The sequence below is a fragment of the Pezoporus occidentalis genome, unplaced genomic scaffold (genome assembly GCF_034315485.1).
Source record: "Pezoporus occidentalis ecotype Australia unplaced genomic scaffold, CSIRO_AGI_Poc_V1 ctg116, whole genome shotgun sequence".
Taxonomy (NCBI): domain Eukaryota; kingdom Metazoa; phylum Chordata; class Aves; order Psittaciformes; family Psittacidae; genus Pezoporus; species Pezoporus occidentalis.
In genome coordinates, this window is record NW_026912951.1 from 2,280,057 (window position 1) to 2,305,519 (window position 25,463).

General features: G+C 39.2%; 1 protein-coding gene across 3 annotated transcripts in view; it reads right to left on the minus strand.

Annotated features, from left to right (window-relative positions):
• Positions 1-1,581: 1,581 nt before the first annotated feature.
• Positions 1,582-25,463, minus strand: part of SEC24C (SEC24 homolog C, COPII coat complex component) — a 37,537-nt gene continuing 13,655 nt past the window's right edge. For 2 of the 3 annotated variants that reach the window (XM_062639835.1, XM_062639817.1), the window contains 22 exons: positions 24,594-24,714; positions 23,458-23,636; positions 23,059-23,265; positions 21,844-21,974; positions 20,494-20,562; positions 18,720-18,831; positions 17,721-17,848; positions 14,924-15,062; positions 12,878-12,993; positions 11,509-11,633; positions 11,055-11,246; positions 9,984-10,077; positions 8,711-8,827; positions 8,150-8,320; positions 7,674-7,770; positions 7,236-7,381; positions 6,625-6,763; positions 6,086-6,204; positions 5,535-5,714; positions 4,687-4,878; positions 4,175-4,264; positions 1,582-3,669 (listed from right to left, as the gene is read on the minus strand). In XM_062639835.1, the coding sequence (XP_062495819.1) occupies positions 3,529-3,669; positions 4,175-4,264; positions 4,687-4,878; positions 5,535-5,714; positions 6,086-6,204; positions 6,625-6,763; positions 7,236-7,381; positions 7,674-7,770; positions 8,150-8,320; positions 8,711-8,827; positions 9,984-10,077; positions 11,055-11,246; positions 11,509-11,633; positions 12,878-12,993; positions 14,924-15,062; positions 17,721-17,848; positions 18,720-18,831; positions 20,494-20,562; positions 21,844-21,974; positions 23,059-23,265; positions 23,458-23,636; positions 24,594-24,714 (3,005 nt within the window). In that variant the 3' untranslated portion in view covers positions 1,582-3,528. The remainder of the gene's footprint in view (positions 3,670-4,174; positions 4,265-4,686; positions 4,879-5,534; positions 5,715-6,085; positions 6,205-6,624; positions 6,764-7,235; positions 7,382-7,673; positions 7,771-8,149; positions 8,321-8,710; positions 8,828-9,983; positions 10,078-11,054; positions 11,247-11,508; positions 11,634-12,877; positions 12,994-14,923; positions 15,063-17,720; positions 17,849-18,719; positions 18,832-20,493; positions 20,563-21,843; positions 21,975-23,058; positions 23,266-23,457; positions 23,637-24,593; positions 24,715-25,463) is intronic. The other variant, XM_062639826.1, reaches the window with a different exon arrangement.

The following is a 25,463-nucleotide window of genomic DNA, read 5'->3' on the forward strand; positions in this document are numbered from 1 at the left end:
CACTCGGTTATGGAATTGCTAAAAGCTTCAGATTCATTCCTTGAGAGGTAACTTAAGCCCAAGCACAGTACTTGGCTGATAATTCATAACACAGGACATCAGTATGAACACAAGCAAAGTATTCTCTAGCTGTGTAAGGAACAGGTTAAAACATGGGAACGTTTTTGCTTTCTTTTAAAAAGTTAGGTCTTTTCATTGCTAAACCATGATCCAGATGCACACCCCAGTCAGCACACAGGCACCACCCCCATGCCATCCACACCAGCTCCTCCGCTTACATCCCGACAGAATGCTAACAGGCATGGGCTCTGCAAGGCAACTTCCACATCCCTTGGAAGGGGTGCTGCCACAAAGATGCCTACAATTTACTCCACATAATTAACGTACAAGATGCATAAGGACCACTATCATAGTAAATCAGCTCAGTAGCAGATTCTGGACATAATGTATATCCTTGTAGGAGGAAAACCTTACACACATGCTACAACAAACTATGTAGGACATGGAACTTTTGGAACAAGTCCAGAGGAGGGCCACGAGGATGATCAGGGGGCTGGAGCACCTCCTGTATGAAGACAGGCTGAGAAAGTTGGAGCTGTTCGGCCTGGAGAAGAGAAGGCTGCGTGGAGACCTCATAGCAGCCTTCCAGTATCTGAAGGCGGGCTATAGGGATGCTGGGGATGGACTGTGCATTAGGGACTGTAGTGACAGGACAAGGGGTAACAGATTAGAACTTAAACAGGGGAAGTTTAGATTGGATATAAGGAAGATATTATTTCGTGTTAGGGTAGTGAGGCACTGGAATATGTTGCCCAGGGAGGTTGTGAATGCTCCATCCCTGGCGGTGTTCAAGGCCAGGCTGGACGAAGCCTTGGGTGGCATGGTTTAGTATGAGGTGTCCCTGCCCATGGCAGGGGGTTGGAACTTGATGATCTTAATGTTCTTTCCAACCCTGACTATTCTATGTAGTTTTGGAGATTTAGTAACGATTGTCTTGTGCTTTCATACAGATTGTTGTAAGGGTATCAGCAAATTGTACAACAGCAGTGTTCTAGGCTACAGTCAAGTTACAGCGCCAGTTCACTCAGAACATTATTTTGGCAGTTAGCACCTGCCACCCCCCCAAAAAACAGACACCAAAAAAAAAACCAAACCCACAAAAAAAAAAAACCTCAAACCAAACCCCAAACCCCACCCAGCTTCCCTGCTATCTTAAGTCTGACACAGGAGCTCCAGTTCTCCAACACATAAGAATACCTGCCAAAGTAGACCAAAAAGCCCCCAGTGAAACTCAAGCCGTGTTAGAGAAAAGGGAAATCTCTTTGCAAAATGAAAGCTCAGAAAGGACAAAAAAGTTAAAACGCAGTCACATCTAAGCAAAATAACACTGAGATTAAGCAGCACCTTTTGTCTGCTGACTCAACTGTTGAGCTTCTTACCAAAAAAACCTGAACTTGGTCAGCAGACGATCAACTGTAAAGGATCCATCAGCTGGACTTCAGCCCTTCCCACTTCCTCCCTCCCGCAAAATACAGGGTTTGGAAAAATAAGCAGTGTTTATTTACTAACAATGACATAAAATACATCTTAATATATTTTTATTTCTTTACAAATTAAAAGATGCATTGGAAAAACAAGTGAAGAAAATGAAAGGTTCATTTATCATTTCATTTCCACCCCCACACCCCCCAGTATTAATACTAGAAATTAGTATTTGTGGAAGTCTGTGGTTGCTGTGCCTTATATTCCTGGGAAGTTCTTTTTCCCCCTCTGGTTAAAAATCCTCTAGATTTTTTGGTTGGAGGCAGTACGTGGAGTAAAAAGTCAGCCACATTCATACAAAAACGCTGAAGGTTCTGTCAACTACATCTTGAAAGAGTTTCTCCATTACAAGTTTCATATTCCCCTTTCTGTGTAGTGATGGGAGGGAAGACAAACTAGCAGCATTAGAAATAAAATGGATTCATATGCATGCTACAAGGATAGGGAACTAAAACCACAGGCAGGTATTTTTCTCACCTTAACAAGGACTTTTCTCTGAAATAGCAACCCCAGATAGTATGTTCTCTAATCCACTCACATTCTTCCTTCCACTTTTAGTGCTATTTGTAGCTTAAACTCCTGGGTATTGTAAGAATGCTTGTTAAGCGTTCAAGCCAAAATATACAAGCCCTCTTTCTAAATGAATAAACAAAGCCCTTATAATTCTGAATTTGATTTACACCCACTCCCTCATCGCAGGATCTTCTCTTCCACCCTTGCAGGATGGAGAAGCAGAGTGGCCTAAGTGGATGGATTAATCTGTCTGAGGTATTTTAGGTAAACAAACAGGCTTATAAAAAGGTTTTGTGCAAGCTGATCAGTAGATAGAATGGGGGAGGGTACAAACATCCGGTAATGAAACTCTTCACTATGGCCCAGATGCTTTCAATAACCGTAATCAGGTACTTGTAATACCTACTACAGTACAGTCTAAGTCTCAGGGGGTTTTATCTCCTTCCTTGTATTCCAGGGTACAAAGCAGTTTCAAATTTGCATCAGTATAAATAAAATTCCTACTTGTTTGCTATGATTCACAATAATATGGTTGAAAATGGCCACTTCCTTATCATCCAGTTCCTACACAGCCCCACATCACCTTGTTAAAAGCATTTTCTGCTTACAGTTAAGAGGTTTTGTTCCCACCACCATCTGATTAGACAGGTAAGCTCTGGAGGAGAGGCCATGGAACATGGATTGAGTAGAACATTACAGAGCCGTGCAATGAGAAGGAAAGGAGACACCACACATGCCAACAGGAAGCACCAGCTCTACCCCTACACTGCTCAGAAGCTTTTGATTGTTGCTCACTGAACTACTATTCCATTACAGATCGGCACAGCAACTTATAGTATGGGGAAGATTGTGAAAGAAATTTGCCCTGTTGCCTCCTGGGTTACTGCTCATTTCCTTTTTCATGGCTTTCTGGTTCAGACAGCCACATGATATATCTGTGCTCTGCAACTTCATGTTTCCCTCTTAAGAGGAGACACAAAATGTTTGGCTGCTCCAGCTCCCATCACCTGACCTGCCTCTCATCCTCCCCACCTGCATCCCCTCCACACTTGGAGCATGCACACACGCCCATACAAACACACAGCAACTACCAGAAGTTTTGAAGAGTTATCGCTTTTTCACCCAGTGTTGAATCATGTACAGTGAACTGAAAAAACCTACATTCATTACGACAGGGTTAGCGAGCATGGGGAGGGGGGTGAACTCCTGCCAAGCACAGGAAACAATTTAGATGCAAGTAAAAGACCTGGTATTAAAGGCCTTTTGCTTCTTTTTAGCCCTCACCAAGAAAATTTGTCATCTCTCATATGGGACTGGGAGAGGTTGAAAGGATTTCTGCTTATGCAATGTGTATTAAAAATTATGGAATTGTACAGATTTCTATGCTGTCCTTTTTGAGGGCGCTGGACCGTCTGATCAGGTCATTAGTGGAGACCGAAATGTCACTGCCGAGTTCCAGCACCACTCCCTCCTCTAGCTCAGTAGTTGCCGAATCTCCTTATGCATGTGACACAGGAAGTCCACATATGAAGCCCCCCCACTCAGGCTCTTGTCCTCCACTAGAAAGTGTTTGAACAGCATTTCCAGCTTATCTTCTTGCTTCACAATTATTAACTACAAAAAAAACCCAAACAACCAAGAACAAAAGGAACAGTGAGTAGTTAGCAGAATTAAGGTTCTTGATAAACAAGAGCAAAAATCCAAGTAGCTCAAAAATACAAAGACAGATAATCAGAATCACACAGTGTATATGGCTTATGTGCTTTGACTTCTATGACTAAACCGGGTTATAGTCTCAGTCCTTTCCAAATAGAAAGAAGACACCATGTATGTGGTTTGTGCAATGCTATAACAGGTCTGAAAAAAATTACCTTTAGAACTACGGAAAGCACAGAACTCCAAAACTAGTAACTGTTTTAACTGGCTTTGTGTTTTTTTTTTTGTTGTTCTTTTTGTTTGTTTGTTTGTTTTTTTTCCCCAGACCCTTGTAAACTCTATGTTTGGATCATATTTATGAGATCAGGAAGCGTAAGTTCAGCACTGCAGCATTGCCAGGCATCACCTGCTCTGCTAAAAGGGAAGGGGATTTAAAGCTACGAATGGAGGACAACATTTTTACCTTCATGTAGCGGGATCTCTGCATTTGAAGCATGTCAATAATAGATCGTACTTTCTTTGAAAAGGGATTTTCCAAGACAGGCAGGGTACTCTGGAATGCAAGATACCCAATCCCCATTAGTCACATAAAGTAGAGCAACATTGAACAAAACTCAGCAGTTTTGTCATATTACATAAGATATATCTACTCCCACTAACATACAATCTCTTTGACAACAACTGGTTTAAAGAGAATTTAACAGAATATCAGAATTAAAGGTAAATTACTTGTTCCATTTACATAGCAACTGTTCTCCTCACCATCACTGGAGATGTGTGGCTTGTCAAATAAAGCTAGGCAAGACTATGTCTGACATTCCCAGACTAGGGGCATTTCCACTAGTTTCCCACACCTACGCTTCCTCTTGTTCCTAGTATGAAAAAATTTAACAGTTTTCTCCACTTGCTTTCTCACTGTTTCAAGTTTTGGGCAACACTCACAGATGCTAGTGCCTGCACTGCCATCCAACTCACCAGTCCATTGCTAATCTGACTGAAGGATGACACTCCAAAGAGGTTCTGGATCAAGCCTTGTTGCACGTTGACTCCCACCCACACAAAGATGTTCAGCCCATTCTCCAGCAGGTATATGTCACCCTTGGAAAGACGTTCTTCTGAGTTCCGGATTGCTGCTGGCAAGGAGTCACTGTCAACATCTGCTTTGGTCTGGTTTAGAATGAAATAAAAAAAAAAAAAAAAAAGAATAAATCAAGGTTATAATACAAGAATATCTTACAAAGTCCTGAAAATTTCTGCCATAAAGACCCAAATGGTTTTCTCATTTCTAGGACTTGTAAGACTGCAATAGCTGTGACTGAAGTATCATGTTGCTTAGCTTAGTTTTCTTACTAAATGTGACATAGAAGCAGAGCAGAGACTCTTAGTCAGCAAAAGAGAACATAAGGCATCTGTAAAATTACTAGATCTAATATTGCTTCCTGGAGTAGGAATGTAATTAGTTCTTAGTGTTATTCCAGCAGCTATGGTAATGAAAAGCCAGAATAGTGCATGGAGTTGCTCTGCAATAATGAAAACTACTACATAAAGTTACAAGAAGCTTTAGGATTTTTAGGACTGTGAAGGGGTCAAAAGTGTCTTCTTTGCCACTAGTCATATGCTCACAGCTCAGGAAAAAAATCCCCCAGCAAATTCACAAGTTGCAGTAATGCATCTATCACTGAGTGGAATTAAGTACCCCAACAGATGGCAGATCCCAAATCTTTCTCAAATTGCTTTCACTTGATAAAATATAAATGCCAGTCCTTATGGCAAGTCAAGAAAACAGCAAGTCTAAAGTGGCAAGAACATACTGAATTACTCACCAGGGGCAAAAGCCTAGGATAAAAGAAAACATTTGTTTCAGCCACATCCATGGATGTGACTAACTGACGAATGTAAGCACGGTCATCTGTTGTGACCTCTAGACCAGGCTGAAGGACGTCGCTCTTCAACACACAATTCAAGTACACAGGAAGCAGCTTCATGCATTCAGGAAGGATCAGCTACAAGTCACAAGCAGACAGAAGATGGTCAGCTGTCTTGCTGAATAAGCTTATGTCTGACAAAATGAGGCTTGCATGAACCAACAAAGTGTGGTACAGGTGTGAGGAGTGAAAGTTGACAGTCTAATTATATCATGGACTTGCAAAGGTAACTTAAAACTTTTCTCTGGAGCAGGAAGTGCTTCCTGGGCTCCAGACGGATGTCCAATAAGCTATTCTCAACTACAGTTTTATTTGCAGTCTCTTTCCGAGTCTTCTCTTTGCAAGTTTCTGCTGAGCAAAGCAATTTTGAACAGGCCAAGTAGGAGGAAGAAGCTCTCATTACTTTTAATATCCAAGCCTGTGATTTAAGTGAAAGCACTGGAGTTTACCTGGCCAGCAGAAGAGGGACTAGCACAGTTCTTTCTATAGCAAGCTAGGATCTGGGCACACTGGCTGATCAATGCATCTCGTACAGTCTTTACTGGACTACTCAGAACTCCACGATATGCTGCATAGAAAGAGGAAAGAGATGGATGGCTATCAAGTGATTGCTCATAAACAGTAAAAAAAGTGAACACTAGTTCCACAAAGTAAATCTAAACAACTATTGCTTATGAAAGAGCAGTGAAAGAACTAAAAGAGTCCAAAAATAAATACAAGGATTAATTTAGACAACTGTCAAGACAAACCTCTATTAAAATAAATTTAGACAAGAATTTGCATGAAAGCCCACTTGCTCTATCTGTACTTCTTGTCCCAAGCAACAATACTATCATCACAGCTTTAAGCTCTTTCCCATAAATGACTGAAGTATCAGGATTGCCACCTGACGTTTGATGCATGGAGAATAAACATGCGTCACTGGATGGCAACACGTATTTTAACAGCAGTTAAAGGTTGCAATTCTTGTTACCATATTTACCCTTACCATATTTAGCCAAGTAATTGATGAGTGTGTCTGTCTCACAGTTTCGATAGAGGTCAGCAAGCTGTGTGCAACAGTTTAAGGACAGGTTGTGAATGCGGAGTCGTCGCTGTCCTGTGCAACTTGTATATAACAGAGCACACTGTAGGAGACAAAAATGCCAGGATATAGAAAAATTAGGTCCTCCTACAATAAGCAAGGCAGGAATATAGTTCATTAAAAAACAGGACTCAGATGCCTGAACAAATGAGATTATGTAAAAGACTTGCACAATAAACTAAAAGCATAGGCTAAGAAGCAGGGTCAATGAAAGATAACAAACAGCAGTGTTAGCATTTTGTATTAAGAGAACTGGTCTCAGAAGATAGACTGTGGTTTGAAGCAGTTTAGGTCACACTGAGAAGAAGTATGCTGAAAGGTTAAGGGTAGTAAGGGGCAGAAAGAAAGAATGAACAGTTTTTGACGGAGAGTCTAATTACTCAGTTCAGCGCAACCTCATCCTCTTCTGCAACTGGTATGCTCCCAGCTGAGATTTGGTTCTGCCTTGACATGGTTTTGTTGACAATTCTAAATTGTCAACACTTCTTTCTCCTAGAAAGCCTCCCCCCCCTCACCTGAAGGAGGGCACCACTGTCTTCACTCAGTTTGTCATCGTGCTTGAATTCCACTGTGATTGTTTTATCACAGTCCAAACCTGCCATCTCTACATCAGTGGTGTTGCTCATATAGAAAGCTCCAAAGAAGTCAGTTGCTCGAATACCTTAAAAAACAACAAAACCAAACAACATGAACCACAATTCTCAACAGAATAACAAAACAGACATGCTTTGAAGCCCTGAAAAATCCTGTCATTTGTAACACTAAGTTACCTTGAAAGATTTCAGTATGGGCTTTTGCTCAACCTTGACAAAGCATTAGAATTTCAGAGCTTTAGCAGACCTTTTTGTATAGCCTAGTCTCAAGATGTTTTAAATTAGGGGAAAAATCTGTACTTCCCTAAGGACATGCTTGAAATGGTCAATTTATTAAGAGCTGTATGTGCTAATACTCACCTGTGCTTGTGCGCACTCTCATTACAGCATCAAATCCCACTTCTTTCTGGACATCTCTTCTCAAGTCATTCAGGAACCTATCCTGGTCAGTCTCCAGCTAGAAAACAAGCAATAATTCAAGTTTCATAGTCCCATAAATTAGAGCTGCTCCATAAACCATAGGGTAATTTAAAACCAGATACTATCCCCTACAGTCTTACTCTAAAAGTTACCTATCATACAGGGCTTAGTGCCCTGCAAATAAAATATTGTGCTAACAGGTAACACAGCATAGTTTTTCTTCCTGTTGTTTTTGTTATTGAGATATTTTGTGTGAAGACATAAAGCTAACTAAATCATTTTGATGAAAATTGCTACTTAAATCTCAAGATTTATTTCCAAAGAAGTACTTGTTCACTACGGTTCACATTATAAAAAGGAATTCTTAACAATTCTCATTTAGCTCAAATACCAGTCTGAGTCAATGTCGCTCTTACCTGGAAATATGCATACTTATAAATGGAGCCTCCAGTCTGGTAAGTGACTACACCTAGTGTCGCCACATCCAAATACTGGTTTGGAAACAGGAACAGATCCACACAGCAGCCCTGGGTCACACAGTCTTTGGCCAAGTTGTTGTAAAAGCTTGTCTGCGCCTGAAACAAGGTCTAAGAAAAGAAGTCAGAGACGAGATCAGAAATTTGTGTTAAGAAAAGGGAAGTGAGAGCCATTTAATAATTCCAGTCAGTACACCTTTATCATTTAAATCTCTCTTCAGGGAAATTAGGATCATATAAATTCTTCTTGAGCCTGCCTTTGAAGAACTGTTGAATTTCATGAAAATTACTATACATCTTATTTTGACTGTAAGTTCAGCAGATTTACTTTAACCCAGCTACGGGTATTTTATCCCATATAAAATATGTTAAGAGATATTAGCTGTAATGCTTACCTTACGTGCTACCCTTGAAATTTATTAATGTTGCTTCAGAGCTATTTTATCTCATAAAGAGTATAATATAGAACTCTTATGTAAGCACCATCCAAGTCATTATTACCTTCTCCTTATCTGTGTTGATCAGTTTCTTATCATCCCTGTTCTTTAACTTTCCTGGGGCCTCTGCAATGGGCAGAGAAGTGTGGAAAATGAAGAGCTTTCCAGCACACTCAGCTGCCTGCAGGAAAATGAGCATAAAAGTGCAGGTTAGAAACATTTATAAAGACTGTAAGGGAAACTGTGATTCAAGAACAAGCATTCTAGCATCCTGATCTTTTCTTTATGGCAGGAAGGCTCTATCAGACACACAGACACAGTGATCGCTTGGTTACTTCAGTGGTATCCAACAAGGGAGGAACACCCTACTGGTCAGTTACAGAACAGCAAGTTTCAGTTTATTTGACCTGCGCTAGTTCCATGGCAGGAAGAAAAGGACTGGCTCCAAGCAGAAACAGAGCAGTGAGCAGGACTCAGTTACAAAAGGTTTTGTGAAACATGTCACACTGCTTTCTTTTCGGATTTGCAGCTACTGTTTGCAGAAAAGTCACAAAAATCGCAAAGGATTTTGTAATCTGAGCTGCAACGGATCATTAATTTTAAATCAATAACCTGTATCAACACTAGTCAATGTTTAATACGGCATTTTCTCTGACACGCACAGAGTACATAAACAATAATCTATAATATTTCTTGACTGAACAATTGTCATGCAAACAGAGTTTAAGAGAGACTTCTGAGGACTTACATGACAGACAACTAGAGCTATATGAACAGGGTTGGATGGAATCATACAGGAAATCCATTCAATCAACATATGCAAGTCACAGTTAAATCACGCATGTAACTATCTGGATGAAGTACTGGGATGGAAGAAGTTTAGCAAAGGTTTTCCTGGTTAGCAGATTGTTGTGGGCAACTTCAACACATTGCATTCTATTCTTTTATTTAAGATTATACCAAAGCTTCTAGCACAGGATTAGAAAGACACCGTGTTACAGAACTCCTTAATGAGACATGACAGACTTCGGCACTTGGTTTTAATAATGGAGGGTCAAGGTATATTTGGTAGATTCTGCAAACTATTCAAAGCAAATCCCAGCCATGTAAGCCACATTATCAAAAATGAAAAACGAATGGGTAAAGGACAGATAGCTGCATAGGATCAGAGCTACGTGCACTTGAAGAATGAGCCAATTACTCCCTACATGTAGCGCATCTACCAGAAGAAGACTTACAAAAAACTTCAGAATTGTCTTATTAGTATGTGTTAGCAGAGTATGAACTTCAGGGCACTTGAACGGAAAACAATTTGCTATGACAATGCATTTACTAACCTTCAGTGCCTCCAGCCCTGCTTGAATCACCGGTGCAAAAACAGTTTCTGTTTCTCTTGTGTCTGCAAACATTTCTGGAATCTGATCCAGCAAACTAGCAAAGAAGAAAAAGGAGGAATTCAAGACTCCATTTAATTGGAAAAGCCAGACAGTTGCAGCTGATCACCCACAAGACTGGTGGTTTAAACAGAAGTCCCTAACATGTTTCTAAATTTGCATAATTTTTATGTTATTTGGCATTTCATCATTTATCTGGGAGAAAATGATGCTTTGCCATTCTTCTTTGGCTTCTCACATCCATATCTTCAAGTGCCTGTATAACCTCAACTGATGCCTACTTCAGAAGCTCTTCTGTATTCCTGCCCTTTTAATATATTCCAATATATGTTGGTAAGTGAATTCTAGTAAAGACTAGTGACACTTGGCCTCTGTTCGCCAAGCATCCTGTGTGCTATTCAAAGATTCATAGGTTTAATCCACAGTTTTGTACTTAGCTTGTTAACGCATTACAAAACAGGCTAGAATTTTCTTTTAAAGACATGCAGCATGCGGTCTAGTTCCCAAAACACAGTTAGCGACACACCATAGTTTAATTACAGTTCAAGTATTACGTTAAAGAGTTTGCCAAAACTTTTCTAATTTATGTTTCCTTCTACATTTTATCTTATGGATCTCACTCATTCAATCTTCTCCACAGAACCAAAATAGGACACCACTGTTGTCTCAGTTGATGGTTATTTAGGCAGTTGCCTTAAAGACAGTGATTCAGTACTCTTTTGACTTTCATTCTGCACCATTCTAGTTGTGTTTTTGTTTTGTTCCCAGAAATGCATTTCTGCACTAAATCCCCTTACATATATATACGCACCTTCTGCCAATCTGGACTGCAAGACAAATACACCCTTACCTCATGAATTTTCCTATTTCACTTTGCTAGCTTAATCTCAAAGAGTATAAGATGTTAACATGCATGGAGTGACATCTAGATGAATAACATGACAAGTAAGCATGCAACGGCTGAATCTACCAAACAAGATGCTTACTACACACATTTTAAATCAATTCCATTACCTGGCAATAACTGTCCTGGACTCGTTCACGTTCACCAGAAAACCATCAAGGAGAGGCACAAACATATCTGCCACATCTGAGACAACCATCATTTGTGGCTGTGCAAGGGAGCTTTTCACATTGTAGAAGTGTAACACTTTGTTGTAGGTGACAAAGCCTACTCGAATGGCTGACTCTTCCATGTTGCCTTCCCTGTAAGAGACATACTTGCCTTCACATCTAAGTCAACAGTGAAATCATTACACAGAACCCAACACAAGAAGGGGTAAGGGAAAAATGAAAGGAAGGAAAACTTAATTTTCACCTAGAACAGTATCGAAAAAGATGTTCTGCTTGGCCTTTTTCTGAAAAAGAGCTTGATAGGATTATAAAATTTGTATTCCTAGCTATTTTAAAAGGGAGAAAGTGAGTTTCTCCCATTTTGACTGGCTACAGTAGTACACAATAAACCTACCTGGGCAGGTAATCTAGAAGTGACTTTAATTCTTCACATATTAGTCTCACTAAGCCACTCTTTACAGCATTGTAAGACACATCAATCATGAAAATGAAAGCAGGGGGACTGGGAAACTTGTTATTCTGGAAAGAGAAGGAATAAGACACGTTATGACCATGTAATTCAACCCATGTAACAGCTCTGTAATATGGACAAATGAATGCTGGTCAAAATTAATAGCTTTTATGTACTTTTCTACTCAAGATTAGCTGTTCCTTCAGGTAATTCTCTCATTCCTGCCCAACTAACAGACATGTAAGCACACTATATTTGAAATGGACTAGTATAACATGCCCTAGACTGATTTTGTCATTGCTCAGTGAAGAACTGTGTGTACATATATATATATAATTATAATTAATGTAATTATAACTAAATCATCCATTTATATGACTAGGCCAGATACTGAAAGTAAACAGGGAAGTTTCCTGCCAGTTCTCAAGACTTTGGAGTCTGACCAGACTTGTAATAGGTGATTTCATTAATACAAACCAAAACATTTTCCTCTTGGAGGACTGCAACCTTTCCCTTCTACTTAAGTATCAGGTTTGCTTTGGCAAAGAGAAGCTTGTTTTAGTCAACAGCTTTCTGAAATCTATAGGTCATGTAGAAGGCACACACAGAACAAAAGATAAACAGAACTTTCAGAAAAGCTGGGATGATTTCATCTTGTTTGAACTAAAAATGCCTCCTATGCTGTTAGAAGCAAGACTTATTTTTTCCCATAACTAGAAGTAAATGTGAGGCATTAGAACAAAGTTGCAACATTTAGACATTTATTTTCCCATCATTTATTTCAGCAGAGATGTAAGTTGCTTTAGTAAACACCTTGCACGCTTTTTTCTATTCCTTAGAAGTGAACCAGCTCTGATAATATAACCTTTCCACACCATGCTTGTGTTTTTAACCACTATGGCTGTATTTGAAATTTAAGTTCAATATGTAAAGCCTGCCTTATGCAACAGGTAGTACACTGCATAGTTACTCTGCACTTCTCTTGAAGTTCTCTGACAATCTTCTGTCCCAAGGACTACCACAAGAAAGTCACTCCTGCAGAACTGCTAAAGTAACAGCAACTATAGCTGCTCATATAGCTCCAAAAGAGAATGAGAGTGGCAGCTACCATAAAGTTATGTGTGATCAACACTTCCTTTACTTTGGAAAGTAAGCAGATGAGCACATTTTACACAATGAAGTGGGCTGAAATAATGCTGTTAATCATCTCTGCCAGCTAGAAAGCAGCCCAGGACAATTCATGCCATTCTGACTTTTAGTCTTTTTATTTAGAATCAAACCAAAATACAGTAACAAACACATACTACTCTACCTTGCAATAGTCAACTGTTGCTAGAAACTCATAAGACCCCAGTGATAACTCAGGTCGGTCATAGAAGTCTACTCGCTTTCCAGTATGATCCAAATGCTGGAAGTAGTGAGGTGGCACTGGGAAAGGAAAAATGAAATCATTAAGTCCAGTGACATGCCTATGATAAACACTGACTAGAAAGCTAACATGACAACGGCTGTTACAAATAAAACTCCAGGAAACCTAGCTTGCACTCTCTGCTAGCATTCAAGTATTACTAAAAATATTAATGCAATTTAAGAGCATCACTAAAACCAAGAAATACAAACTGCTTCCAGTTTGTCTTATACAACAGGTGACACACTGTATCGTCACTACTGTACTTTTCTTGAATCTCCTCTCACTTTGTTTCATATCAGAGATGCCACCACAACACACTCTTCGGATTCTTCTGAAATATCTAGTCCAAACAAAAAATATAACAATCTTCTACAAGTAGTAACAAATGACTTACAATAATGTTTGAGGCAAACTACAGGCTACATTATTGACTCAATTCAGGCTTCTTATTTTGCTGCAAGTTAGTTTTTTCCTTGCCTTCCCATGCTGCACAAGAGTTAAGCCTTCTAGGCATTCTCTCATGCAGAGACTGCCATAATCCTTTTGTCAGAATAAGCAGGGTACTTCTTACAGTGGACTGTAAAGCACCAGTGAGGAAGAACTGGAAGTGTAACCACATCCCCAACACGCAATACTTTCATGCTAGTACGAGGCATCAGAAAGTAAAATAGAAATTATGCTAAGTTCTTGCCTACAGACGTCAGCTGCAGAAACAAAAAAAGCATTTCCCCTGTGACCCAAGAACTGCCATGACAGAGTTCCTCCTGCAGAATTGCTAGGGTGACAAAATATATTCCAGCTATAGCTGCCTATATAGCTCTATGGAAGAATAAAATGAGATTATCTGTAATGATAGTACTCACCACCTTTATAGTATTCTAAAGATTCAAAGTTTCGACAGTTCAAAAAGAAAAGTTCAAAGAAAACAAAAGTGATATTACGACTATACATAAGCAGTTATCACTCTTCTCCTCTCTAACTCAATAGCTAGTTACTTGATTGTTGTTTGCAAAGAAACCAGAAATAGGTCTTACAAATTATGTACAACTACATTGTATTTTCACGGCACTGTTTTCATCAGCAGCCTCTGAGCATCTCTCCCTCTTCTGCCCATGCTCAGTTGTTACGGGTACAGCCATTCATACAGCTGCTGAGTGAGCAGAGACAGGGAATGCATTCAGGCTGAAAATCACCAGACAAACGTTTTTTAAAGTTGGCCATTTCTAATCCCTGCCAGCTTCCCATTTGGTTTGTACAAACAGTTGTACAGCATAACTGAGGTGATACGAACAAACAGTCCATTAAAAGCCACCAGTGCTACCAAATGAGACACTCAAAAACATCACCATAAGGTTTGTTGTACCTTACATTTCACTGTGCCTTCAGAACAAATCTACGGATGTCATGCTATGAGCAGCACACAGTGACTTACGCTTAAAAGGATGCATGTTTTATATTCATTTAGAAGAGCAAGTAAGATTAACTGACATATTGAACACACCTACTCAGCTGTAGCAGATTCAGCTGCAATCTCGTCTCTAAGCAGTGTTTAAACAGGCTTTGTGAGAGAAGAAAAATAATCCTAACTCACACTACTGACTAGATGTACATCTCTTATACAAAAATGCAAGTTTCAAACACCCTTCAAATACCCCTTTGAAGAAAACAGCATAACTAATTTTTCAAAACACCATACATTATTCTAAAAGTAACTTCTGTTATAAGTTTGGTACAATACTGCAATGCATAAGCACTTACTTGTTTAGAACATAATTTCAGAACTGAGCACTGAACATATTTTATAACGATTTTTTACAAGATTAAACACACATTAAAGCACAGTATACATTATAAATTATCTTAAGATGATAAAGATTTATTTGCTTGCATCTTGTTCAAAGATCACGCCAACGGAGTGTAGAAACCAATTTCCAGAAGAAACCTTACCCTCAGTGACACAGCTGCAGAAACAACACTGGAACCTCCTTCCACCCTCAATGAATTGCATAAAAGGGCACATGTAAGCCTTGCACCTATTACAGCGGACAGGACCGGATTCTCCATGGTCTACCAAATAAGGAAGGGTCTGTGGAATCAGGGGAAAAAAGAAAAAAAAAGGGAAGGTCACATGATGATGAGAAAGAAGTGACCACACATACTGCAGAGCTTAAAACTACCTTCCTGCACATTGCATAAGATCTAGCATTTTGGCAGCTGTGGGACAGAGCATAGGGGGTGGGGAAGCCCAAGCAACTACTCTGTAAATGCTTTTCAACTCAAGCTCCAGCACAGCAGTTCTTTGTGGGTTGCAGTCATTAATGGGCTACCCCACTCAGATACAAACAAGTACTTCCACATGGTGCTGCACTACTTTGCACAGTGGCCTGCTTGAGGAGCATTAGCTCTTGCAGGAATACCACTCCACACAGATGTATCCCAAGTGTACACAAAAGATGGAAGCCATGCAAAGAATGGCTGTGACAACCTCATGGGAGTGAGCACACAATTTACATTTTACCACAGGTTGGGTGTTTTAAAATAAACTTCACCTCTTTGTATTTTCTCCTTGTAAAAAAGCAAGCTTTTTGACAAAACAGAAGCCAGTCATTGCATTCCAGATACTCCAGAACTTACAGCATCCGGACCATCTCAGAAATAATTTCAGCTGATAAGACTTATTTTTGAAGTACATCTCAGAATTGTTACACAGCAATACCATTTTTGAACTATTACTGACAATATATTGGTTTTGCAGCCAAAGATGAATAAGATGCTTAGCAACTTCTGTGTCTTCTCAACCTCAGAACAAACAGGTAGCACTTTAAAATGATAAAGACAGAACTCACACAAGCTACAACCTACATTCACAGTTAAAAGCACCTTTCATACCTAAATATGTAGCTCAAAAGAAAGTAACTAATTACTACCAAGATTTCTGCACTAAAGGCGTCCAGTCTGAATTCTCTCTGTCACCCTAAGTCTCTGATCATGTTCAAGAGACAACATACTCATTGGGCAGGAGTTGAACAAATGCCCTCGCCACTTTCTTCCTCTTCATGCCACAGATGTGTCACAGCTCTCACTCAACCCCACTAATCAATTATTGACAATACACTGGTTTTGCAGCCAGTGTTTCTCAGCACCTATCGCCCAGGCTGACCTCCTCAGAGGAAACAAAATTTGAAGTTTTCTAACTGCCAGGCAATGTTGGTATTGTACTTTGACACAATAAGCTTTTTTCCTCAGCCTCTCCCCAATAACATGCATGCAATCACTACGGGGGTGCTGAAAACATGCAGTGATATGCATAACTTCTCACTACCTACCTACTTCCAGAGGGCACAGAGATACTTCTTTTTGAAGCCTCAAGCTTTGCTTTCATAACTGTGCATTAACATTGGACAAAAGTCCTGTATCTGGCAACCAAGCGCTGAATTTTTATATGTTCTAGATTTACCTGAATGCTGTCTTTTCATGAGACATTTATCCGCTTGTCACTGATATGTTAAGCTCCAGCTCTCTTTACAGTCTTACTGTTCTGAACAGCTGAGCCTTCATATGTTAGAAGGGCCCTTCCACAGGGAGCCTGACCTGGCCATAAAGAACTTCCCACTTCCAGAAGCAGACTGGTCTCCAGGGAAATTTTCCAGTCCTCGATCCTAGCCTTGTTTTTTCTGGCTATCACAAATGTTTGTTCAAAGCATAAACACACCAGGAGACCTAACAACTAGTTGTTTGTAAAGCTTCTCTAAAAATGTGCACCTCCATAAGCCTCTGTGTTTTCAAATAAGACCACATTCTCCTTGTGTCTCCTTGTAAACTCCAGCCACAATACAGCAATACAAGAATTTACTTCATAACTCAGTTTTATCACAAACCAGTTTTCAAAATCCAAGCCATAGTTTAGTTGCATTAAGAAAATGCAACAGGCAAAAAAAAAAAAAAAAAAAATCTGAAAAGCCCAGAGAATATTCCTTTGCTTAGCAGATGCTAAACTTTACAGGACAGAGAACGCTGCAAACATATGTACTCAAATTTAACAAGCATATATGTCACTGCTACAAGCAGGCTAACAGTACACAGTAGCTAGGGTATTTAAAATACTTAACAAAAGTTCTAGCTCTAATATTCTTGAAGCTGTCATATTCTCAACAGCTAGGGTAAAAGGCTAGATAACCACACACTACACCTAGAAGGAAATAAGTGCTGAACAGAGGAAGAGCAGAAATACAAGTGAAGCTCAGCAGTGCCCAGTACTCAGTCTAGTACTGTCATCCCACACAGTGCTGTGCCTGTACACACACATTAGACAGCTTAACCAGTGCTGCTTGATACATTCTCATTCAATTACACAAAGTCCTAGAAGAGACTTAACATCAGTGATTAGTAATCATTCAAATACTTTAGGTCAAGAAAGAAATTGAGATTAACCGGGAGTGTACGCATTTGTAACCATCCTAGTGCTCTGGTTATGTGGTCACAGTGCTCAACAGTTACTGCAAAAAAAACCCCATGGAATTATCATGGGTAATTTCTAATGATAGAAATCCTAAACAGTTTGAACATGTAATTTGTCTGCCTTACAGATCTCTACCACACACTTGCAGAAGAATCAGTGTTTATCTAGTCTTCATCACCTAAACATTCCTTCTCAACATATCTGTTAAAGTTGGCATCCCATAGCATTTTCCTGATGAGTTCAAAGTGCATACAGTGCCTATGAAACTCTGCGTACGGTTCTGACCTCCTCTGGGCGTAGAGTAGCCAGCGGTTTTATGACAGCAGCTAGAGGAACTTGGGACTGTTTGGCCATATCTGAGGTGCAGGGAATATTGTAAGATGTGCATCTTATGTAGCGGGGGCTTGCATTACCTTAGGAACAAAGGAAAAAAAACACCATGATTTTCAGTACAAGTCAAGTTTATATTCAAGAACAGAAACAGAGACAGTCTTTGTGGCTAAAACACAACTGAGGGTAAGATCTTATCGAAGCAATCCATTTTAATCTATGCAAGACTTGAATTTCAAACAAAATGCTCCTTTATGATTAGCTACATATAGTAACTCAAACCTTATAATAACTCGGACCTTAACTCAAAACAAATGAACTTGGCTTTACATCAAGTTGAACCTTAAAAAGGCATTCATGTCATTTTTTGCAGACTAAACCATACTATAGGCAGAAAACTGAATTACATTTCTACTGCTCAATTTTGTAATTTTGGCTCAAGAGTAAAGCATTTGATTGTAGAATTGGATTCTGAAGTTTTGAAGGAGCTTCAAATAAAAAAAGATAAAAAATAGGCAATTAAAAAACGAAATATCATTTCTCTATGAAGCCCATGGACCAATTGACATCTCACTCAATTTAAAAACAAATGTAGTTCCCAATCCAATTCAAACAATATTGCTAGTAAATTTCAGTTCTTAACTGTTGTTGATATAGCTCTACAGAAGAAGCTTGATTCGTTACTTTCTGATACCTCTGGTAGTGCTGGTCCCATATATCTGCTTTGGAAAACATTTTTTACTTGGAAATCAGTTACTAGCTACCAAACAATCAGAAGATTCTAAATTGAGAACAAATCAACACAAGACTTGAAATCACGCTTCTGCTGACAAAAACCACATCCCCAGCCACTGAAATCATTCCTCAAACTTTTCCTTTAAAGACATATTCAGTTCTGCCACTGATTCTTTGGTGTTTGTGTTTTGTTTGTTTAGGAAAAGAAAAATATTTTACCTTGATCCTTGACCAAGAAATCCGTAGTAACAAGAGGTGGGACCTGCCCTCTCACTCCAGTGACAAATGGTTCTGACCCACAGTTATTTCTGTCATCTTCAATCACTTGAATCTATGATGGAATACACAACATTAATATTTGGAGGCTTGGTTTCAATGCATGGTAGAATATAAAATTTATATCTGTAAGGCATTAAAAGGGGACCTGAGACAAACATTACTACCTCTAAATACAAGAAGTCTAAAGCGAATAAGTTTTGTCAAGCAGTCACCTCTCAGTTTGATTTCAACTAGCACTGAATGGCTAACAATAAATTGTAAATAATTGTAAATAGTAAGTTGTAAGTAGTGTTTTCCCCCAAGAATTTTGAGTAGTAGCACATTTTGTGTTTTAAGGCCTTCTCTGAACTCATAAAAGCCAAACACAGATCAAGAGAAGAATTTCTGGTAGTATTCCCCCTGATACAGTCCTAGCCAAATTAAAATTAGAAGCTTCTGTAAGCCTGAAGTTCTATAATCTGCCTTTTCCTTTCTGTATGTTCCCACTCTTTTCATAGCATGATTTCTTAGAATTCTTAGAAATCCTAGAAATCTTATGTTACTGTAACTCCAACCTAAAGATAGGTGCTTGCAAGCTCAGGTGGAAGTCCTCATTACTTCCTGGTGCAAATATGCTTAAGATAATGGAAACACATTAAACAGTTTTAGTTGACTGAAGTATCTACTGACCTTTGTGAAAGAACAGAAAACTGTAGTTATACACAGTTTTAACCACATTTCCATACTGGTGCTTGAATGAAAGCATTAAAGCTATCAATCATTCTTCTGATCTTATTTTGCCTTCTCAAACACACGTCTTTCCTTAAACTGTGAAATGCAGAAGTTTGCATGGCAGACCTTCTACCCTCTCACTAAGGGTTCCAAGTTGTCAGCAGAAAGTCTCCCATAGCATCAGACAGTGATTACTCTAGGACAAATCTAGTCCCATTTCAGAAGTCTACAGATTGACACTGGTGATCTCAATGCTTGTACCTGTTATAAAACCAAATTGGACTAAATGAGGAAGAAGTGATACAAGGGTAACAAAGTCAAAGTCAAATGTGGTTTGGGTTTTTTTCCCACCTTCCAATCCAAAAGGTAGCTGCTTTGTTCTTTCTTTACGTAAGATACTCTACACATAAGCACTAAATTTTCAATTTCAAAATGTAATGGTTATGTATGAGCACAGATAATGACAGAATGTTTATAGCTCCCCATGCCGTATATTAATCTACTAGAAGATTTGTATCAAGAATTAACATCAAAACAGTTTAGCTGCAATTTTCAAACTTCAAGGCATTAGCCCAGTACTGGTATATCAGCATGACATCAAATTCTGCTCAAAACTCAGAAAACATTGCTACGAAGGCTCATGCTGTGTGTATGTTGAGGCGCACACTGTATAGACAATTATACTGATGGCTTACACTGAAATGCCAGTTGGAATCTGATGAAGGAGATATTCTAAAGATCAGACAAAGTGGAGGGGAGGCATTCTTCATGATCTGTTTCTGAAACATTCTGCTTTCTATTGCCTCACCATTCATCAGAGAAAAGAAGATTTTAACAACCTTTTGTGGTGTAATGTTACTCATTTTGATAAGGCAAGCAGAAGACAGCAAGGAAAGGGTAAAGGATTAATGATGCAGGGTTAGTGAGGTGCAGTTCAGGTTTCAGGCATGCACAGATGTTCACCAACATACAAACTACAATTACATACATATACAGCACTTACTGGACTAGGAATTGCATCTGGGTCTATTCTGTGCCTGGGTTTCTGCTGGGGTGGCAGCTCATTAAGTTGCTTATTTTTTAAATAAAAAAAATGAAGAGTGCCACAAAGAAAAAAAACAACAAACAAAAGACAAAGAGAAAAAAGAAGAGAATAATAAACCAAAAAGTAACAGTGTTACTTCTTTCTACCCAAACCTGTAGCACTAGAAGTAGATACGCTTGGTTCATGCAACAGGGAACATCAGCTTCTGCAGCACAGACCGATTCCAAAACCAGCCTTGCCAGTGCTTGAGCTCTGAACACACTGCTAACAGAGGTAGTGGCTCATATGCTTATTTTGGTTAGAAATTGGGGATTTATGCTTTAAGTACATGCTAAAATGAAGGCAACTGACACAAGCCATTTGAGATCTCATTTAGTGGAAGAGAAGAGAAGCAGACAACCAATTAAAGACTTCTTATATTCTGTGAGAAAAATATGGTCATAAACTTTACATAAACTTGGAGTCTAAACAGATAATCTTTTTTGAATACAAATTCAAAAAAGCACCAGTCCAGATCTAAGACGTAACTCAAGACTAAATTATTATTATAGCTTTGAAGCAAACACTGTAAGCACTGCCCTGGAAAAGTTTCCTGTTATCAAATGACTGTGGCTTTCTGAGCCAATAACAGAACAGCATCGGCAGCAGTAGAAGAAATGGCACAGTAGACCAGTAGCAATAATACTGTCAGGCTTAATATTACTCATCATTGCTAACCACTACGTATCACTGCTTGTCCTTTCTTGAACCTCTGTTCTGAAAGATAATCCCAGTTTGAGAAGTTGTCCATATTTGACTCAAGTTGTGTCATGACTTAATGACCAAATAATCCGATAACCTGTTTTTTGACAAGTTATGGGAAAAGGGAAAGGAAAAATGCTAGTCATCTCCTATTAACTGTACTTTAAAGGTGAACCATAGATTGTCACCTCAAAACCTGAAACTGGTTCACCATGGTAAGTCATTAAGCAAGAATCCAGAAATGGAGAAACAAGCTTAATCGAAGCCCTCAAGGATTCTCAAAATGTAACATAGTACAGAAAAAGACCTGAGGAAGTAGAGCATCCATTTGCATATGCAGCGCCTTTCTTTAGTCAGCAAGAAAAAAATATCGCTTCTTGGATCATTCATAACAAAAGACTGAAGCCAGATATACCAAAAAAAAAAAAAAAAAAAAAAACCAAGCAGGAGAACAGACTGATGTTCGTTGGAATGAGAAACTTGTTTTCAGCTTTGGTCTTTATCAGTTCCGTTTTATGTAAAAACACTATGGAAGAGTTCACACTGGTAAAAACAAAGTAAGCTTACAGGGCTAGGAATGGAATCTGGATCCAAGCGTTTGGGTGGAGGTGGTGGTCCAGGTTGCCTTCCATAATTTGGTGTTCCTGGATAGGCTGCTCCATAGTTTGGTTGAGGACCCCTCACCTGCCCAAAGGAACCTTTACAAGAAAGGAACAGCAAAATCAAACAGTGGCTAATACTAGTGATTTCATTATTTGGCACTTCCCACTTTTCCTGTCATTGTCAAAAAACCAAGCAAGTCACATGTTTTTCAGTTAATTAGGATTAAACGTACTTATCAGTGTTTTGGGTTAGACCTGTACATCTCTACCAGTGATGCAGTAAACTGATGGAGACAGTCCTCCTTAAAACCACACTTAAGGAAACACAAGGTTTTAGACTAACATAACTATTTTTAGAATAATATGATTATAATATGCATTAAGATCATGCACTATGAACATTTAAGTTAAATTGCAGAACTGCCTACTAGAAAGTACACACAGAACTGCCAAATAAGCTAGCAGATGACCCGTAATTCCTCAAAATGCAAGGAGTTTTCTCAGGCAGTTTTGGCTTGCCTGAAATTAAGAGTAGTAAGTTAATGTGTGATTATCTATTTCATTTTGTAACTACCTGAAGTTATTTCATATAACTTTAGACAATTTCTTGCAGTTATGGAATACACCACGATATAATGCAATAGTGTTTCTACAGTTAATTGCAATTTGCACAGATATTTGTAAGTAATCTACCTGGCCAGTTGTGCAAAACTGCATGGGGAATGGGATTCTCAATCCTCACACTTGCACATGATTACTTTATCCTAGCTATCTGTAAATGTTATTGATTAAAAATCAGCCAAAACCATTTATAATTCAGAAAGCTTAGCTGACACTACTTACAAGTACACACAAAATGTGAAAGGTTCTACATATTAAATGTCATAATAACATTCTGATCACAAACTCTTGTGGTATTACAGCACTCACTACTAAATGACTTTTTAGCCAAGTACACTAGGATTTCTTCAGTTATATTAAACTGATTGAAATCTGTATGACAAGCATCTTAAAATGACACATCCTGTTGTTTATCTTGGATTTGTCTTTTAGACATGAGCACAGGGAAACACTGAAGTATCACCAAAAGCCCACAAGTAACAAAACGGAAATCCAATTCTCAGTTTGCCGTACACAGAGAGCACGTATAGTGTACAATTTCTAGAGTCGGAATACTCACCGTTCTGCTGCATTTGGTATCCTGGCTGAGGAGGATGAGTTGGAGGAGGGGGTCCATGGAGGCTACTCATGGGAGGCCCAGGCTGTGGCCCTGACATAGATGTTGGAGGTGGCGGTGAGAATACATGATTAGGCTGGGACGCTGGTGGTACAGGAGCTGTCTGCCCAGGCAGTGGTGGGCCTGGCATGGTAGGTGGCCTTGGGGCACCTGTGGTAGAAAGGTAAGAGGAAGGTCCGAACACTGCAGAACAGGGAGGAAACTATTTAGAATAGCAGACGTCAACACCCAGAGAATTCTGATCACCATAGGGTAATGAATCATTGACAAGAGCAAATCTTTTATGAAATTACCAGCATAACTGAAAAGCAGTAACATATTTCTGTAGCCAGGAAACCTCACCATATCCTAGTCCGGCTGGGGGAGCAGCAGAGGCTGCAACAGTGCCAATTGTCATCCCTGCCATGTGATTGCTGAGCTGCTGTACACTGGCTGGGGGGGGACCATATTGCTGGAACGTAGGCGTCTGGGTGACAGGCATGGATGCTGAGCCTGGCAGATACGGCTGAGAAGCAGGTGGCCTGAGAAGGAAGATGAGAAACACCACTGGATACCCCATTATACAAGCAGTTACAACCCTCTGTGCTTTATAAACACTAGCTGGGTCTCAGTTATTTACATGAAGCACTGTAGCTCAGTTTTGGAAAAATAATTACACATACTGCATGGACTTCAATCCACTTCATAAAAAAAAAAAAATATTCTATTCTTAAAATACAAATTCCACATTTATAGCATTTTTTGTTAATTCCATTTTAGTTATAGCAACAAAACAGAAATACTGCCATGGAGGCTACAGGTGAGCAACAGTAAGGCCTGCACAATTATGTAAGAATGCTGTTGCTTTAAGCATGTCAAGACTGTGCTGACAGTGCTGAGGTTAAGCAGAGGGAAGCAAAAACCAACCACCTTACCCAAAACCAGTAATCAGAATGAAGCAGTGAGGACTGCTGCCACTTTCACCACAAAGGTAATGCCAACATCTTTCTGGAGAAGGTGCCCAAGAGCTTTACATGAAGATAGCTCAGGGAACCGTAATGGACAGGAAATGACCCAGAACCAATGCTAAGGAATTTCTCAGTAATAACAAATAGCAACATGCTCTGGAGAGAGATCAATTCACACTACCAAAGAATCAAATACTATGGCAGTGTGAATGCAATTGTTTTAAAAGAAAACAGACTATGAGAATCACAAAATTCTTTATGGGGAAATGACTACCACAAAGAAAGTCTTTGGAGAAGTGGTTTTGATCAGTCACTGACATCTGCTCATTTCCTTCCAGAAGTTTTTAATCTGCAGATATTCTTATTGTCTATGACAAAACATTGTTCTTAAAACAGTAAGTCAGCAATAAAGAAAGTCAACATCTACCACAGTAAAAACAATATATGTAGTTTGGTTTAGATCCTAAAAGGTCTAGATCTAGCATAGGTCTACCAAGGCACGCCTTTGTTATGACTTCTTCTTGTATGTACCTCTGCATCGGGGCTGCTGAGGTTGGAATCCCATTCTGCACATCTCCCTGTCCAAATGGACTGTATGTCAGGTGATCAGAAGGAAGAGATGCTCCAGATGTTGAAGGGGCTCTTAATGAGCCTACAGACATAAGGGGAAAAAAAAAATTAAAAAAAATAAAAATCACAACACAGAAGCAAGGTCTTGAACCATGAAAAATCCCAGAAATAAAAAGAAGCGCAGAAACAGTTTAGCAGTGGCCAAACTGCGGTATCAAAACTCCATGACCAACAAATAATTTATACAACTATACTAGAAGTAGCAAAACTAAAGCACAATTTTTTAGCCAGTGTCACTAGTCACCAAGCAGAAAATGTGTATTGTGGAGGGTCTTCAATCGACAATTTCATCTTCTGATGAAGAAAAGAAAAAGTTATCTTGGAGGGGGAAGAATTTAATACCTCACGGACAAGTCCAATTATTTTTATCCAGACCAAGGAGAGTATTCACATGGAACCTAACGTTTTTTACAGGTCAGTTTTCCCTTCTTGGAAGGTCAGCAGATTATGTGAGCAGATTCAGAAAATTGCATCTAATTGCTCATTAATGGGGGCCACCACTGTTCTTCCCCAGCTCTTGAGGCTGGAGGCTAACATGAATACTTTCTCATCTTTCAGACTGAGCTGGTTTAGTCACAGTTCAAACGTATTTGCCACAAAGCCAAGTCTTCACGCTTTCCACAGGCCACACAATGCTGGATACAATACCAGCAGACCAATCGCAGTGTCTACTTCCAAAAAAGAGATTCTAAACTTCCACGTTAGTATTATTAAGTCAAAAATGCTGATAATTAGAACCATATGATCATTCCTGCTAACCACAAGAGAACG